Genomic DNA, 19,357 nt, shown 5'->3' with positions numbered 1-19,357 from the left:
GATTCTGCGAGATCTTTCTGCGATGGGGGTCCGCGGAAATATGTTAAACACAGTCGAAAGCTACTTGTCTAACCGCACGTTTCGCGTAAGAGTGGGCAATTTTTTATCTAAAACATTCACCCAGGAGGCTGGCGTGCCGCAAGGGGGTGTACTTAGTTGCACACTTTTCATTGTAAAAATGAACTCCCTGCATACAGTCATTCCACGCAGCATGTTTTATTCTGTGTATGTCGATGACGTACAGATAGGTTTCAAATCATGTAACATCGCTATATGTGAACGACAGGTGCAGCTTGCATTACACAGTTTTAAATGGGCTGATGTAAATGGGTTCAAAATAAACGCACAGAAAAGTACATGCATACTCTTCTCAAACAAAAGAGGCGTGACACCGGTGACAAATCACACGATCAATCGAGAGGAACTATCCATGAGCAGCGAACACAAATTCCTGAGCATAATTCTGGGCTCTAAGCTTACCTTCATCCCCCATCTTAAATATCTGAAGACAATGAACCTTTTAAAAATTCTCTCGCACACAACATTGGGTAGTGATCGAAAATGCCTCCTAAACTTGTACAACAGTCTTGTCCGCTCACGCCTTGATTACGGAGCTATAATTTATAACTCCGCAACGCCAAGTGCATTAAAAATACTAGACCCCGTTCACCATTTAGGTATCCGCCTCCGGTGCTTTCCGAACAAGCCCCATCCAGAGCCTCTATGTAGAGTCGAACCAGTGGTCACTCCATCTGCAGCGTTCATATAGCAGTTTCACGTATTTTCTGACAGTACAAGCAAACAATGAACATCCTTCTTATTCCACCATAAACGATATGACCGCTGCTACACTCTTCCATAACCGACCTGCAGCGAGGAAACCGTTATCATTACGTGTAAGGAATCTTAGTGAGCAGATGGGTGTTCCAGTGCTTGAACATCGACCAATGTCTCCTGCTAAACTGTTACCGCCGTGGCAGTGGCAGATCATAGAGTGTGACACATCGTTCGTAGAGGTCACGAAAGACGCTCCAGAGGCACACATTAAAATGCATTTCCTAGAGCTTCAATCCAAGTCGTGTACAGAGTTTTACACAGACGCTTCTAGGTCACATGCCGGGGTTTCTTATGCAGCCGTCGGCCCATCTTTCTCGGAATCTGGTGTACTCCACTCGCAAACAAGTATCTTTACGACTGAGGCCTATGCACTTATTGTCATCTGTGAATCATATAACGAAAACAAAACTTCAAAAAACAGTTATATTTACAGACTCTCTAAGCGTTGTGAAAGCCCTGATGTCACTCTGCAAACACAAAAATCACACACTAGTAATCATACAGTAGCTGTTCCTGCAACAGACTTGAAACCTTTCTTGCGAAAGAAACTGCGAAGCCACTGGCAACGCTTGTGGGACGCTGAAACAAGTAATAAACTTCACATGATTAAACCACAGTTAGGTTTCCTGCCCTCAGCTACGAAAACACGACGAATTGACGTCATATTCTGCCGTCTCAGAATAGGACACACGTACGGCACCCACAATTTTTTGCTTGCTGGTGATGAACCACCAACCTGTGGTAGATGTGGTGAGAGGCTGACCATCTTCCACGTCCTGCTGGAGTGTCGGGAAGCCGAACCGGAGAGAAGAAAACATTACGCAACTTAAATCTAAGGCTTAGCGCGACCGATTGCAAATAAATGTAGGAATTCTAGTGTTGAGGCAAGTCATATGGTTATCTACTGACTAATCCCACAAGCGTTTGCCACATTGATCTGTTGCACCATGACGTCACCGCGGAATCCAAACATCGATGTCCGAGGCAGGAAAGTATACATTTATTAAAGAGAATGGTAGGCAGGTTACATCTAAGGCAAAAATTTTGCTTTCAGGAGACATATGTTAATATGAAATATTCACCTTGAGACTAACTCTATGACTAATGAGGAATAAGGATTATAAACAGGGATAAGGTGCCTCAGAAAGGCTGGCCAACGTTTCGATAGCAGGACCTATCTTCGTCAAAGGCGGCCTTGTGAAGAATACTAAGCCTGCTCCTTTCGATGGATGGTCCAATCGGAAAGATCGGAAGTTATTTATATGAAAATATTGATGTGTTGAAAGCCATGTTTCTTGCAGTGCAATAATATCCGGGGAGAATTTCTAAATTTAATTGTGGGGTTTTACGTGCCAAAACCACGATCTGATTATGAGGCACGCCGTAGTGGGAGACTCCGGAAATTTGGACCACCTGGGGTTCTTTAACGTGCACCTAAATCTCAGTACACGGGTGTTTTTCGCATTTCGCCCCCATCGAATTTCGATGCCAACTACAATAAATCTATTATGGAATCGATCGGCAATACCAATGAAGAATTTTGAGGAATCCTATGGTTACGAAAGGATTGACTCAGTACCTGTCTCACTTAAAATGCTGTATTCTAAGAAATGGTTCTTTGTAAGGTTGTCTTTCAGGTATTTTTTGGTCTTTGAGTGTATAAGTGTAGCGGCTGCTTTCGACAAAGGGGATCTAGATCGTTTTATCGATCGGGGGGGGGGGGGGATGTACATTTTACGTGAGCTTTGTGCATCCTAATTGATGCCTTCACTGTGATTCTTGTTTACATCAACATATGGTTTTGATCATCTTCGGACGTGAGTTTAGGAGCTACCTCTTCATTTGATGGTCGTGGACACTCAGTAGTTTGTGCCATCTGGTTAGTTAGGATTTGTGACAAGGACTCGCAAAGGTTTCCAGCTAGGCGCTTCATGGCCTTCTCCATTGCCCTTTCGACAGCATCAGCAATAGAAGTTGAGACGCATCCGTGGCCATTGTATGACGGGCTGTGACAGCTGCGTGTTCCTGTGATCTAGCCTGCATTTCAGCTATGGCTTCTTGACGGGAACAACGTCTTCGTTCAACGATTTCTAGGATTTGTATTTCTCATGCCCTTGCCGAGCAATTCAAATAACCAGCAGAGTGGCCTTCATTGCAGAGGCTGCACTTTTCTTCCTTGCTGATACAATCGCTTGAATTGTGTTCATCACCACAAACTCGGCACCTGGGAGCAGACCTACATCCTTTCATAGTGTGTCCGTAACGCCAACACTTTACCCATTGGATAGGACGAGGGCATAGAGGTGGAGATAGATTAGGGGCTAATTTCTGTTGGTCTATCTGTCCCAGCAAATGTTAGAATGACCGATTCAGTAGTAATTTTATTCTGGTCTACCACACGTCCACACCTGCTGGTGAAAACATCTCTAATATTTCTGTTGGTGTCATGTTCACATCAACGCCACGCACAAGCCCTTTCACACACGCGAAGTGAGGTGGAATGAATGGGCTTACCGGATTGGAAGCAAACATAGAATACCTCCTCTGCCGAACTAGCGAACCTCTGTGATATTCAGGAAATGGGCTGTCGCCGATCGCAGTTCCGCCTGAATTGCTTTCGGGTTCTTAATCCGTATGATGCCATCATTGGTTGGGATGATAGCCACGGGAACTGATGTGACGCCATTGTGCAGAAACAAATCCACAGGTAAATCCTGCCAGGGAATAGAGGCGGACCAGAAGAAAGCCCCTGGCGACGAAAATGACATCGGTCTGGTTAGCAAAAATGCACTTATTATACAACAATACTCTACTAAAACAAACAAAAACGAGTCAGCAACTACTGAATCCTTGGCCGCAACCCCCAGAGCTATGAGAGCGCAGAACGAAACGTGGTCTTCTTTGTTCTTTTGGGTTCCAGCCACTCTTGCCCTCGAAGCACTACCGACAGGTATGCTGTGTACCTAGATATAGAGGCATAAAATGCAATGTAGCTGCAGACGAATGTGCCGACACAAACATAGCTAGCCCTCCCACAGACCTAAATCCTTTCTTGCGCCATGAAGCAGTAAGTGTCAAATAAGCTACATATGACCAAACCACGAATAGGAATGTGGATATCAGAGAAAACAAGACTCAAGAAAGTGCTTCTTTGCAGACTAAGGATAGGATGTACCTATGGAAGACTCTCCTTACTGGCAGTTATCCTCCGACGTGTGATAGGTGTGGCGACATTCTTACAGTCCTCCATGTTCTTGTCGAGTGTCCTGAAATATAAGACCAACGTTAAACGCACTTTTATCGCGTATGTCCCTCTTCACGAGCATTATTTCTGAACTATGAGTCGCTGTGATTTTAAAACAGTCTGAAAGTTTTTAGCCGATGTAAATCATCTGGCCAGGTTATATGCAGTGCGCTGTAGTGCAAAATGTTTTACAACACGTGCCTCTCAGCCCTTGACTTTGAGCACCGTCGAAACCTTTATGCTGTCCACTCCATTCATAATACGCCATGGGCTCTTTGGCCATGGCATCTTAGGCCTTGCGCCAATAAAAAAACGCATATTATGATTTCTGCTCTAAAGATCATGTTTGTTTGCAAGCACCAGCCTACATACGTCTTCTTTTACCCTTAGCGTGTCTAGATGGTCTGTTTATTCTAGACTAATTTTACTCTCTCTCTCTCTTCAATTTGAGAGAAATCTGAGGCCTCACCAACCTATGGTCACTGAACTTTACTCTACCCAACACTTCTATATCCTGCATTATGCTGAGTTCGGCCCCAACCAGTTCTTCTAACCTCACAAAGGAGGCCAACCTAACTCTAAAAGGTTAGTCTGTTAAACGTTGTTCAGTTTCCGGAGATTATTTTTATTAGAACCTTCTGCCGCGTTGCAGGCCTGCCCACCGCATTGGTCAGGTGCTCCCCAAATTCTGGGGTATTCCGTGCCAAAACCACGATCTCATTATCAGGCCGGTCGCAGTAAGGTACTCCTCCGGAATAATTTGGGCCGCCTGAGCTTATTGAACGTGCCCCTAAATTTAGGTAGACGAGCGTTTTTGCATTTCGCCACCATGCACGCCCGGGATCGAACCCGCGACCTCGAGCATACTACCGCTATGGTAGTATGCTTTGAGCACTATTCTTTCGCAATCGTAAAGAGCTGCTGCTATGAAACGGGGGTGTGCCATTAGGGTCTAAATTTTCTGGCGGTTTGTTGAATTCTTTGTCCAATATATGCTTTCATAATGCATGTATTTATTCACGCTAAGATGCTGGTGGCTGTCTATGGTCCTCAATGCAGTCCTTGTCACCGCTGCTCAGATACTATCCATCGGTGCCCTACATGAGATGTGACTGTGACGTCAAAGCTTTCCACGGCAATGTCCATTCCAAGAGTATGCAGACAAGCTGCGACGCTCTCTAAACCTTCATTTTTTTCATGTGTTTTAGTGCATCATACGAGATTCGTAGTTTGTTTCTCCGGCGTCCTCTCTGAGCTAAACAAGGCATTTTGTTTATATCTGGGGATAATTAGGGGCTATGATATGGGTAATCTGTAGGCAGTGTTCCAAATGAATGGTTTAAATGCGCGTTTTCTGGTAGAATACGTATGCAGGTGGTCTAGTGCCCATACGGATTTTTGACCAAGCTCCACAGTTGAAAAACGCATTCTATAAATCGATGTAGCAGTATTTGCAGGAAACGGGCCAGGATGCCTATATTTAATAATTTAAGCATAATTTCTTACTGAAGTTATGCCACGTGACAACCCAAACAAATGAAAAAAAAAAGCAAAGCAGGCGACAAAGCTGTTTGGGAATGTCTTCATTTCGAACTGTTTCTCGATAATTCCATGGGGATAAATGTGCACCCTTTGTATCCCTTTTCTATTAATATAAGCCAATATAAATATGTTTTCTGTGTCGTAACATAATGCCGAGGCACTTCATATACTGTATGTGCCCACAAGCCTTCATTGTTACAGAACTCATATGAATTGTTGTGAACCCAACACCCGGAGTGACATTTAATTTCAACCCGTGCAGGAGTTCGATTCTCGAGCCGTTTTCCATGTGAGTCCCGGAGCCACCAGACGTCCTCGTATTGCCAGCTGAAGCAGGTGAGTGCAGCTGTGTTCTTCACGTTTCACGGGCGTCTTGACTCAGTCAAACAACAGTAGTCTTATTTGTTGTGATTCATAATGAATGAATACCTTTGCGCCAGCGACATACAACTCCTTCGGAGTGAAAGAATAACAGCGCGAAAATACAAGGACGACAGCACGCATGTGTGTTGTCTTTTCGCGCTGTTATTCTTTCACTCCGAAGGAGTTGTATGTCGCTGGCGCAAAGGTATTCATTCATTATGAATTTCAACGCGCTAGCGCAAATGCGCGGGCAGGCCCGATCGGCGTGAAAAAGAAAGGAAACAAAAGAAGTACGGGCACCTGCCCACGCAGGTACCCGTGGAGACGCGAGAAGAGACTTTGCGGAAAAAACCGCAAAGTCTCATCTTGTCCCCCACTACGCCCGAGTGGCGGCCCTCGTCTTTCGAACCCCATGGGCGCTGCAGCGTGCAAATCCTTGCCGGCTCCCAGGATTCGATCGTGGGCTTCGAACCCCATGGGCGCTGCGGCTCTTCGCGTTGCCGGCTCCCAGGATTCGAACGTGGGCCCTTTCGAGTGCGAGCTCGACACTCTACCCACTCGGCTACCGTAGCGGCACGGTTATCGCCTTACGAAAGGCCACCAGGAGCGTGAGCCTGCTTATCGCCCGGGTGAGGGGGACAAGTGCGTGCTACGTCAACGCTTACGTTCGCTTATCGTCGACAGGAATCCTGACGCTGATATCTGCGTAGCAAGCTGTTCGCTTGCTATCCAGGAAGAGAAGCGGCGATTTGCGCATGTGCGAGCCACCCACAATGATACGTTCCAATAAATGCACGGAGGCGGCGTTTTTATTGTTTTTGTAAATATTCGCATAATTTCAAAACTTGCTTAGAGCATTGTTGCACAACCTGTTACCTTCGGCAATCAAGGAGGAGAAAATTGCTGGAAACGTGGCGAAGTTCGTAGGGGCTGTTGGTGCGACAGTGGGACGCTACAGCGCACCGACTCCATCGAAACACAGACGCTCGGCTATGCTTGGGGAACAGTACATACAAGAAGCGTCCTATTCCTACCTCAGGTAGGAATAGGCAGTTTAGCGTTTCTAACTAGAACGTCTATAGGAAGACTGATCTCAGTGAGGCGGTTGTCGTCCGCCATTCAAGCGCAGACCGCTTGAAGGAGTAGCATAACATTGTCGTTGAAACTGTGTGTTGCCGCTGTATGTATAACCTCCGGTGAGGGAACATGCGATACAGGGACAAATTTTCGACAAGATTGCTAAGGACTGTAACAGAAGCAGCCAGCGACACGCGTCGGCATGCAGTGTATAACCTATTCTGTTTATTTCTGGGCCTGTCGTACGTTGAGATACGCATGCATCTTGGCAGTTTCATCGTCTGATGTAACAACGGTAAACTATCTGAATCTGTGCAGGTGTGCGTGGAGTTGGATCCTCGAGCCAGTGTCCCGTGTTAGTCCCGGCGCCGCCAGACCATCGAGGTGCGTGTAACCTTTATCCGTCACAGTTCGCGGGCGGCTTGCGCAATGTGTTTTCCCGCGGTAAAGTGCTCTAACAATAATGAACTGTCGCACACTGAACAATGGACAGTGAAGTGTCACGGGACAGATCGTCGAATTCACAACATTTCTGCGAACATGAAGTGGTCGCGCGCGAAGGAAGTATTATGCAACGCTTTTAAACGATCACTGGTGTAGTAGAATATCTTCGGTATTTTTGCGGAGTGGCGCAGCCTTTCCGAACTAGGACAGATACAATGTAGAAGCGCCCGCAGTAGCCTACATTCTGGAAGGAACAGCGCGGTTATTGAGTAGGGTGTAGGTGAACGATTTTATGAAACTGGCAGCCCAATGAATTGCAATTATGTACATTTCGATGGACAAATTTCCGTTCAAGCGGTGACATGGCACGAAGTTGCAGCTCAGCTTCATTGCAGTGTTGTCTGGCCAGCGTTACTGGTTCATACAAGATCAACCATATGTTATGGGTTGAATTAATGATTCCACATATATACCATAAGGAACTTCCCCTCTACCGGTTTGCCAATGCAACCACGATTCCGTCTGGATGCGCCTTTCACTATGCACGAGCTCGACGCGGCGATATCTGCTTCCCGCCAGTCATCTTGTCCAGGACCAGATCGGATCGCATACGATTTGTCATCTTGCTGTGAAAGCTCGAGAAATTCTCATGTCGCTCTACAATTCTACGTGGGAATCAGCGACTGTGCCTGAGAATTCGAAGTGCAGTCGGCTTGTGGCTCTCTGCTGACACACGGGAAATGCCCGCACCAGTGAAGTAATGGAGCAGACTGGAATGGCTACTCGAGAGAAGTGGTGGATTTTATCAACGGCTAATCCGATTTTATCCGAAGAGAAATGTGATCGACCTAGTATCTTCTGTGCAATATTTCTGGATACTATAGGATACAATGTCTATTCGATTCTTCAAGCGCTTGAAGATATCGGAGTTAGTGGCCGGATGTATGCATTTTCATGTCCACTACGGAGGGCGAGACTGATAGACATGACCTTAGCAGGGTGGCGTCCTTAGCTCCATATTTTATACTGGTGGGCCATGCAGACAAGCTACCTGACACAACGCATATCAGCACGTACGCGGATGACAATTGTACCTGAGGTCACACGTCTACAAGTACATGCAAGGCTTCAACGTGCGGCTACCGTCACGGCGAAGGACATGCGCCGTAGAGGCCTGTAACTCTCAGCTAGTGAGTGTGTAGTGCGGGAATTCACGCGTAAATCAATGTCGCAGTATCCCATCGTTGTCTACAGAACGGCACTCCAGATTTATTATTGTGTCTTTCTTGGACAAAATATGTTACTGCTCTTAAGGCTACACTGACAAACTTCATACACGTTCATCGTGTTATATCTGGACTGAGATGGGGTCGCTCTGAACGAAGTTTGCTCCAAGTTCAGGCATTTTTTGTGGGCTACAGCATGTAACATGGGGTCAGCTTGTATGTGCACGCTGGAGAGTCTTGAGGCACAAGCATTGCCTTGGCTACACGTGGGAATCTATCTTCGCCTGGTTGCCAGACACTCATACCAACCTTGACTGTGCTTTTTCTAAAGCAATTGCATGCCACCAACATCCCCAAGACCACTATTGAGACCTGACCGAAAGGGACTTCCAAAGAAGCTGCGCTCACGACGATTGACGCAGCTACGTCAACTAATGTTCAGACCCGACGAATTAGCGCTATTGAACCAGAACAGCGACTTTCGAACTACTAGAAAGCTTCCGAAACTGGTGCTCTTTTTGGGATCTACCTAGGAGTTCCCAATATCTGTAACGGCACATCGTTCTACCTCCCTGACTCAACGCCTTCATGAAAAAGACACCAGTCTTCAACGACAGTATAGACGTTCTTATTGGATATGATTACTACTGGAACAATCAGAACACTCAGTAACGGACTGACTGTCATAGAAACACTGTTTGGTTGGACTTTGCAGGGTCCTGTAGAAAGTTTCGAAAGTGTCACAGAAACTAACACAACCAACGTGATAAACGTCGTTGTGCGAACAAGCAGCCTTGATGAAGACATTTCAAAACATCTCGAAGCGTTTTGGAATGTGGAACACATGGGAATACTGCCTGAAAAAGATACTACAACGTCAGACATACTTATTCCAGAATTTAAGGAAATGACTGTGCCCAGTAACGAAGGTCTCGGACCTGTTTAACACACAGGGCAGTTATCAGCAACAGCAGCAGGACCTGATTTGAATCCATCGGTCATCGAGCTTCTCTTAAAGTTCCGAACCTACAACATTGCAGTTACAGCTGACATTGGGAAGGCCTTTTTGCAAATTCATTTCGGTAATTTTGGTACGAAAGTCCTCTGACACTAGGAAAAGAATTGCCAATATAAGTTATTTGGAGGATGAAAGGTGTACCATTCGCAGCCGCATCAAGCACGTTCCTTGATTTTGAGAATACAAAAGGAGAAGATCAAGAGATAACCAGCCGACGACTTTCTTGGTCTGCAATAATGCAGCGGGAATGCATCTGCCTAAATGGACAACGAATTCTACAAGCATGCAGCATGTCAGTGAAGAAAAAGAAGGAGACATTAACCACTCCTAAAACCAAGAACATACTTGGAGTTCTGACATGTACGGGTTTCATATTTCCGAAATTATGCAACTCGTGGCATCCCTGGGAACGACAAAAAGGGATGTATTATTTAAAGCAGCTAAGATTTATGACCCATATGGCTTTCTTTCTCCGTTCATAGTGAAAGCCAAATTAATCTTCCAAAAGTTGTAGAAGAAAACGCTGCATAGGGACGACCATCTTCCAATTGAAATATGTGACTCTTCGGAAAGATGGTGAAACGATCTACGTCTTCCACGTAGAATCGCTACTGCGTAACCTTCGTGCAAACCAACCTTCCATGCTTTTTCAGATACCAGTACATTGGCATATGCAGTTTATGCACGAACAGAGACAATGAATTCAGTAGTTACGACAATAGTGTCACCACTGAAAATGTTAACGCTTCCGCAATTAGAACTGTTGGGAGCTCTGACGGCAGCAGGGCTGTGCAGAGAGACAAATCGGCAGACTGCGAAACGCACTTCTGGTCTGACTCAACAGTCGTTCTTGGATAGATAAACTCAGACACTGATAAATGGAAGCCTTTAGTATCGAACAGAGAGAAAGAAATACAAGCCCTGAGTTCACCAGGTCAACGGCGATATTGTCCATCAGACAGCACACTTTGGTGGAATGTCCCTGAGTGGCTGATTAGGCAACACTTGTTTTGGCCAATTGAACTGAGAAAGCTGGAGAAGAAACAAGGATATTGCAAGTGACAACCGAAAATACCTCTCCCGTATTAACAATCTTACCAAGGGCATGAACATCACTGCTTGGATAGTCCGCTTCGTTCAAAACGCAAGGATAACAGGACCAGTGTTAATGATTAAAACACAGAGCAGAAAAATTTTGGATCTCTAAGATACAAGAAATTGCGTTTGGCGAAGGTTATGTGTCTAATACTACCTTAATGAAATTTGATTACAAAGATGAAGGCAACTTGATCAGCGTGGGCGGAACACTTCAGAAATCACGAACAACGAGAAGCATCTAAATGTTCTTCCGGCAGAGCGAGAATTCACCCGACAACGGTCTCACGTACAAAAGAGCATCAAAAGAATTCAAAGGACTCTGGCAGTCAGTTCGACACGAACTTATGCTGCAGTAGTTCAGAGAGCATAGAAATAAATGGAAGTTTACAGCGAAACGTTCGCCATGGTGGGGTGGTTTCTGGGAAAGACTCATACGCACAGTCAAGACAGCCCTACGAATAGCTTTGAAAACCACTTTTCTGAACTGCGTTGAATTACAGACGAATCACTGGTGAACTCACGTCCATTGACAACAATATCGACTCAGCTTCAAATACCTGGAATTACGAAGAAATCCCACGTTTCTACCATTGGCTTGACGCCACAACGGCCACATTTCATAGGCGGCGATTTCAATTGGACCTGAAATCAATATCTACGGTTGCGAACGTTGAAAGGTTCCCTATCCAGCATTGGCAGGCAACTACTGTCGGAGGACGCTATCCTCGGCCCACATGGGCCGAACAATGCTTGCAACTTAAGGGCTGTTTAAGTTTCTGCAAGACACGAAGTTAGATGAGCGGCTCTAATAGGGCAGCCGTCTCAAGTACATAAGCACTCAGCACTCTTCGCATCATCATCCTCCATAGCAGACGAGCGCACACTAGCTTAGGTCGACCTCTCCGTATTATCTATCTATCTACGGTGGTCATTCACTCACATTCTGACGAGAAACCCCATGCCTAGGTATAGCATGATGTCGATGAGCCGACGCTGGCCAATGGAGTACTGCGCTGCCTGTGTCCTAGTCTGCTCTTTGGTCCGTGTGAAGCTTTGCCCTGCAAGCGTAGTTGAAAAGTTGGTCTATAGTGGCAGTTATACAACGATGCCTCACAATTACACACATCACTCCCTTCACTGTCTGTTTCCACCGCGTTATCTCCATCCCTGTTTGCCCCATAATGCCCTTTTGTACAGCAACTTTGCTGTCACACTGCATATCTCTCCTGGAACTGTAAGCCGTGTTCCATGCAACTCAAAATTTCATGCGCGGTGCAGTTCAGATGTAATGCCCGGGAAATTTGTACCGCTTCAGTACGCCACCCTCGCCTCAGTCACATGTGGGTGCGCACCTGGCGTCCATTGTCGGAATCTGCAGCCTTACTCAAGGAGCGGAGCTAACTAATTCACGACTAATGCCTCCAATGTGGGAAAATCGGGGCAACGCAGCACGGACCAAGATGCCCGGCAATTAAACACCATTGTTAACGCAATGACATCAATTCTAGCAAGCAGAACGACACGAAACCAACGCTACCATTGGCATCCCATTCGACCTACAGGTCCTTGCGTCGAAGAGGCCGCAGCTAGAACACAGACAAGTAGTCCTGCAGGCATACGAGTGCAACGAACCTCTCACAACGTAATTCCCTTGTTCAGCCTAACACGCTATTGCAGTCGATGAAATGGGGGTAGGCGAGGTTTGTACTGACAAACCACAACTAGTCAAACGCGCATCCATGTTGCGCACTACGGAGCCAGATTACCTCGGTCCTCTAGCAGTGCCTTCAGGTCCCTTCCTTACTGTGTCGCTTATGTTCCGCCGATTCTAGCACCGTTAAGTCTAGCTGGCAACAATGCGCGGACGCTGGTTCTTTCACCAGGCACCAGTGTCCACGGCATCCCCGTAAGCAGGCTTTGGAGCCAAGCCAGGGAACAAATGATCGCACGACCCAGACGCATTTTCACTGGTTGCGTTCGCTCCATGTACGCTACCGTACAATTGGGACATATTGCAGCCCATGCGAAATTTCTTTTCGTTGGCTATTTCTTGTGCTTAGATTTATGTTGGCACATGCGCAAACCGCCGCTTCTCTGCCTGCGAGCGTCGGCGAACAGCCATCTACGATAAACGAACGTGCGCATGCGTCGTCGTAGCACGCACTTGTCCCCCTCACCCGGGCGATAAGCAGCCTCACGCTGCTGGTGGCCTTTCGTAAGGCGATAACCGTGCCGCTACGGTAGCCGAGTGGGTAGAGTGTCGAGCTCGCACTCGAAAGGGCCCACGTTCGAATCCTGGGAGCCGGCAACGCGAAGAGCCGCAGCGCCCATGGGGTTCGAAGCCCACGATCGAATCCTGGGAGCCGGCAGGGATTTGCACGCCGCAGCGCCCATGGGGTTCGAAAGACGAGGGCCGCCACTCGGGCGTAGTGGGGGACAAGATGAGACTTTGCGGTTTTTTCCGCAAAGTCTCTTCTCGCGTCTCCACGGGTACCTGCGTGGGCAGGTGCCCGTACTTCTTTTGTTTCCTTTCTTTTTCACGCCGATCGGGGCTGCCCGCGCATTTGCTAGCGCGTTGAAATTCATAATGAATGAATACCTTTGCGCCAGCGACATACAACTCCTTCGGAGTGAAAGAATAACAGCGCGAAAAGACAACACACATGCGTGCTGTCGTCCTTGTCTTTTCGCGCTGTTATTCTTTCACTCTGAAAGAGTTGTATGTCGCTGGCGCAAAGGTATTCATTCATTATGAATCACAACAAATAGGACTACTGCTGACAGTCAAGACGCCCGTGAAACGTGAAGAACACGGCTGCACTCACCTGCTTCAGCTGGCAATACGAGGACGTCTGGTGGCTCCGGGACTCACATGGAAAACAGCTCGAGAACCGAACTCCTGCACGGGTTGAAATTAAATGTCACTCCGGGTGTTGGGTTCACAACAATTCATGTGAGTGAAGGCTTATGGGCACATACACTATATGTTACGCATTATGTTACGACACAGCAAACATATTTATATTGGCTTATATTAATAGAAAAAGGATAGTGGCATACAAAGGATACATTTATCCCCATGAAATTATCGAGAAACAGTTCGAAATGAAGACATTCCCAGACAGCTTTGTCGCCTGCTTTGCTTTTTTTTTTCATTTGTTTGGGTTGTCACGCGGCATAACTTCAGTAAGAAATTATGCTTAAATTAATAAATATAGGCATCCTGGCCCGTTTCCTGCAAATACTGCTACGGCGATTTATAGAATGCGTTTTTCAACTGCGAACCTTGGTCAAAAATCTGTATGGACAATGGACCCCTTGCATACGTATTCTTTTAGAAAACGCGCATTTAAACCAGCCATTTGGAACATTGCTACAGATGACCCATAATTATCCCCAGATATAAACAAAATGCCTTGCTTAACTCAGAGAGGACACCGGAGAACCAAACCACGAATCTCGTGTGATGCACAAAAACACATGGAAGAACGAGGGTTTAGCAATTGTCTGGAACACTTGCATTAAAAGCAGGAAAGTGAATGCGCTTAAAATTATGTCTATTTTCACGGAATTTCAACCGTGTCTTGTTGCTGTTGCTTTAGGAGTCGGGGAAACATTTCGATTAGCGGCAGTATGACTCCCTGGAACGCTCTAATACCTCTCAAGAAATGCTGTAATGATCCTACACTAAAAAAACATTTATCGCCCGTCACTCAGAACATTTCTTCGTACTTCAAAACACCATGCCCCGCATAGTTCACTGAGGATACTGGAAGAAACAAATAAATGCCGTGTATAACGCATAAAAATTGAGAGAAAGAGACGATTCAGTAGTTGATTTCGGAGCACATAAGCAACCTACACAGTGCAAATTTTCGATATACGCCACGAAAAAGTGGCCCTCATTTTTTCAAAATATAAACATCTGGTGTTCTTGCTCCTACAAATAATCCTCGCTTAATTAATCCTAGACAATCCGTTGCCCGAGCAGCGGAGCAGGGGATACGCAAAAAGTACTTCAATGCGTTCAGCAGAAGCGGAGCTATTGGCAATGCGACACGGCACGACCTTGCACTGCGAAGGCTACGCCGTAGTGTGGCGGGGCCACAACGCTCCGCCTTCGCATTTCCACCGTGGTGCGCAGTTCGAATTTAATTTTGGTGCCTATACGACGCGGTCCTCCACAGCGAGCAGCCAGTGGACTCATGGCGTATTGGAATGTGCTTTATTACGCGTTACGTTTATTATGTTCGACCTAGGTCACTTTCACGAAAATATCTACAATGAGTCTTGATTAGACAGTGAAACTGGACAGTTATACTTGGAAGAGGTTTGATTAGACTTTTTGATGGTGATAAGATTCTGAGACTGCAACGCTATGTAAGCTGTCTCTGGACGACAGAGATTAAATAGTTAAACCATTTGAAAATCTAACAATTTCATGCCGTAAACCACACCAGTCGTTCTCCTGACCTCCCCCTCGCCTGCAGGTTAAATACACGCTGATTGTGTTTTCAAATACGGATATAGGGGACACTGGGCATGATGATAGTAGTGCAAGCTGACATTTGTTAGGGCGGGAACTGCCCAGCGCCTGGCCTTCCCCGCAACACGAGTGTTGCCCAAGCAGGATATACGTAGCAAAGAAAAGCATTACTGACACGGCCATTCTATTACGAAAGAAAAGTTAGCTGCAGCTCTGGTTTTGTTTAATTTTCCAGCATGCTGCCGAAAGTGCCCGCTTTCAAAAGTGGGTGGGCAAATGGCATACTTAGCCCCCCCCCCCCCCCCCCGACTTCTGACAGAGGGGAGGGGGGGGGGGGGTAGATACCAAGATGGTATGACCAACGTTCACCTTCACCTTTAATCTTTGCTTGAACTAATATTTGAATCATGTTTGTTTCCCGCGGTATATTTCTCATCTTCTATTTCATCCTGCAGCCACACTGCATTTTTTGTCTGCCCGTGTTCTCGTGATGCTTTCCCTCGTTCGTCGATCGCCTCCCGTCCACCAACACCAGCTTTTTGGCTTTCCTGTCTTGAACGTTATACTCCATCTGGCGGGATTTCGGACATCTGATTTGTCATATTTTCGTCTATGGTGTGTGTGTCCGCCGTGCAAGTAGCACAACTAGCAGTGGACGATAGTACAAGTCTTGCGATAAGTCGCGCGTTCGCTTTGGAACATCGTGATTGCCCAGGCCTGTCTGAACACCTGTCACTTTCGGACATCGCTGTGAAAAGCTTTGATGTCCGAGTCATATCTCACGCCATGTAGGGCACCGATGGATAGTATCTTAGTAACGGTGACAGGAACTGCATTGAGAGCTATAGACAGCCACCATCAACTTGGCATGCTTGCGTGAACAAATATATACATTGTGAAAGCAACAGCGATCGTTCTTTTTGGACAAACAAATAAAGAGACCGCCAGAAAATTTTGGCCGTAATTGCACACCCCCGTTTAATAGCAGGAGCTCTTTACGATTGCGAAAGAATAGTGCAGCACTTACACGAGCATATCTGGTAAATGCTCAAAGCAAGTTGTTTAGAACTACCAGCACAGAGATGGCCGAAGCACTATTTATACCGAGCGTTCCCGCTTTCAAGAGAAGTGTGCTGGATGCCGGCCTACAACGCTACTATGCTCGAGGTTCGATACCGGGCGTGCACGGCGGCCGTACTTTGATGGGGGCGAAATGTAAAAACGCTCGTGTGCCTAAATTTAGGTGGACCTTCAATAAGCTCAGTCGGCCCAAATTATTCCGGAGGAGTACCTTACTACGACCTGCCTGATAATCATATCGCGGTTATGGCACGTAATACCGCAGAATTTGGAAATTAACCTGTGTCCTCAAAGTCAAGGGCTGAGAGGCAGGTGCTGTAAAACATTTTGCACTTATAGCTGGGCCGCAGATTACCTGGTCAGATGATTTACATGGGTGTTTTAAATCGTCTAAAAACTTTCAGACTGTTTTAAAATAAAAAAAGCGGCTCATAGATCAGCAATAATGCTGGTGCGCTTTATGTTGGGCTTCTATTTGAGGACTCTGGACGATCATGGAGGACTGTAAGAATGTCGGAGGATCACTGCCGGTAAAGAGGTAAGAGTGTCTTCCATAGGTATATCCTATTCTAAGTCTGCAAAGAAGCACTTCCCTGTGTCTTGTTTTCTCTGACATCCACATCCCTATTCGTGGTTTGATCATAAATAAGCTACATGAGACTTCAGTATCTTACTGCCTTTGCCAATATTTCCGCAACTCATGGCGCAAGAAAGGCTTTAGGTCTGTGGGAGGATAGCTATGTTTCTGTCTATATATTCAAAAATTGCTGACGTGGCACTTTTATCAGCAGCTACATTGCCTTTCATGCCTGTATGTCCAGGTACACAGCATACAACCACCTGTCGGTAGTGGATCAAACCCAAAAGTACAAAGAACACCGTGCGGGTCATCCCTGCTCGGGAGCCAGCTGCTCTACGGTTCATTAAACCCACAAGCCTACTTCTGAAAGCTCGTGACAAACAGGTGGAAATGCTAGGTACCCGCCCTCCAAGGATCCGCACTAAGAATCCAGTGCCAGCCACAGGATCAGGGAACTGTCCCCGGAAGACTTATCGGTTCACTACGTCGACGACAGACTCACGCCCACACGGAAGTCGGATGTTTCGCACACACCCGATCACCGGCCTCTGTCCTCCCACTGCGGGAAAGCTGACCACTTGTACCGCCTGTGCCCATACCGGCGCCTTCGGCTTCCGCGGCTTGCAATTAACCTGTGGCCTTGAGTCCCCAGCGGCTACGGAGCACCTGACCAATGTGGTGGTCAGGCCTGCGACGCGGCAGAAGGTTCTAATAATCTCTGGAAACTGAACCCGGCAACGTTTAACAGACGAACCCTCTCGAGTTAGGTTAGATTAGCACAGCAGCTAGTCCTGCTGCCTGATAATTCTTGAGGAATTATTGGCCTTAGTGCGGTTAGAACTGGTTATGCAGTGCAGAATTACGGCCACGCCCTCTGCTACACAGTTCTTCCAGATAAGAGAGAACGCGGGGTTGGATTTCTATTTCATAAGGCGATGACGGGCAACATAGATGAATTCTACAGCATTAATTAAAAGGTAGGAGTTGTCGCGTAATAAAGATAAATAGGACATGTAGATTAGATGTAGTACATGCCTATGCTCGAACGAATGGAACAGTTTTATGAATGTGTTGAATTAACAATGAGAAAGTTATAAACACAGTATACTGTATTCATGGGCGACATCAATGCAATAGTGGGGGGAAAGCAGGCTGGGCAACAAGCTGTAGACAACTACGGCATTCTTCCGAGGAGCAGTAGATGAGAGATGTTGGTAGAATTCGCGGAAACGAATAGACTATGAATAATAAATACCTTCTACAGGAAAAGGACCTGGAAAAGAGCTAATGAATAAACAAGAAATCAAATACATTCTGCCAAACTCAGCATAATGCAGGATATAGAAGTGTTGGGTAGGGTAGGGTAAGAACAGACGAATGCAGGCTGGTGCTCGACAACAAATATGAAACTTTAGAAATCGAATAATAATATGTGGTTTTTTATTGGCGCAAGGGCGAGATATGGCACATGGTGATGGGCCCTCAATGTATTACGAAAGGAGTGGACAGCTAGTTACTAATGGTAAATGCAACGGGGCTCTAAAAAGGCCTAAAATAATTCGCTATCAGTTGCGTAAATAAAGTGCGGCGGCACAAGTCTCGTTGATTCTGTGGCGAGTACATGTAGCCTTGACATGGGATGACCGAAGAAGAAGCCGCTCATCTTGAAGCGGGTAGCGCGGCCAATTACGAGAATCTGCGCGTCCGCGGGGAGCTGATTCGGATGACCGTGTATAGCAGCACTTGGAATTTCCTGGGAAAACTGGAAAAAAAGCTAGGTTGATCACCAACTCCGCTGTTTGCTGCAGCCTTGCTTGCGCCACTAGTGCAAGCTGTCCACGTTCTTTTTCTTTAACGCGATAGCGTTAAGGGCCCCGTGTCGCAGAAAATTCGGCGTCGGCAAGCGGCGCGCGATGCGTGTGGCGGATGATGATGATAGAATTTTTTGGCGCAAGGGCCAGGGATGGCCAAAGAGCGCCAAGAAAATCTTAACAATGAACAGTGTGCAACTGAGCACCCCACCTTGAGGTACACCAGTTTCTTGTGTAAATGGGCGGGACAATACGTTACCAATTCTGACTAGAAAAGTACGGTTAGACAGGTAGCTTTCTATAGTGCTAAGCATATTCCCTCGAATGCCCATGTGCGAAAGGTCTCGTAATATACCGTACCGCCATGTCGAATCGTACGCCTTTGTGATATCAAGAAATATAGACAAGGAATACTGCTTGTGTACAAATGCATCACGGGTGTTTGCTTCGAAGTGCACGAGGTGGTCAGTTGTAGATCGGTCTTCTCTAAAGCCACATAGAAATGGGTCAAGCATTCTGTTCGACTTTAGGAAATGTACAAGACGGCGATT

At 46.5% G+C, this 19,357-nt stretch overlaps 1 protein-coding gene and 1 long non-coding RNA gene across 4 annotated transcripts in view; one reads left to right on the top strand and one right to left on the bottom strand.

The window, feature by feature from the left end:
• Window positions 1-3,982: 3,982 nt before the first annotated feature.
• The window catches only part of LOC119432879 (uncharacterized), a 118,627-nt gene continuing 103,252 nt past the window's right edge, over window positions 3,983-19,357 (bottom strand). For both annotated transcript variants that reach the window (XR_005188193.2, XM_049658625.1), the window contains exons 3-5: window positions 13,675-13,748; window positions 11,790-11,907; window positions 3,983-4,103 (exon numbers count right to left, since the gene is read on the bottom strand). Coding sequence is in view for 1 of the 2 variants with exons in the window: in XM_049658625.1 (XP_049514582.1) it covers window positions 11,812-11,907; window positions 13,675-13,748 (170 nt within the window). In the remaining variant the exon portion in view is untranslated. The remainder of the gene's footprint in view (window positions 4,104-11,789; window positions 11,908-13,674; window positions 13,749-19,357) is intronic.
• LOC119432878 (uncharacterized) overlaps window positions 5,882-19,357 on the top strand; it is a 47,037-nt gene continuing 33,561 nt past the window's right edge. For both annotated transcript variants that reach the window (XR_007464287.1, XR_005188191.2), the window contains exons 1-2: window positions 5,882-5,959; window positions 7,382-7,447. This is a non-coding gene — a long non-coding RNA (uncharacterized LOC119432878). The remainder of the gene's footprint in view (window positions 5,960-7,381; window positions 7,448-19,357) is intronic.

This window comes from Dermacentor silvarum, chromosome 11 (assembly GCF_013339745.2).
Source record: "Dermacentor silvarum isolate Dsil-2018 chromosome 11, BIME_Dsil_1.4, whole genome shotgun sequence".
Classification (NCBI taxonomy): domain Eukaryota; kingdom Metazoa; phylum Arthropoda; class Arachnida; order Ixodida; family Ixodidae; genus Dermacentor; species Dermacentor silvarum.
Note: the sequence above shows the minus strand (reverse complement) of the source record. Positions and strands in the feature narration are given on the sequence as shown.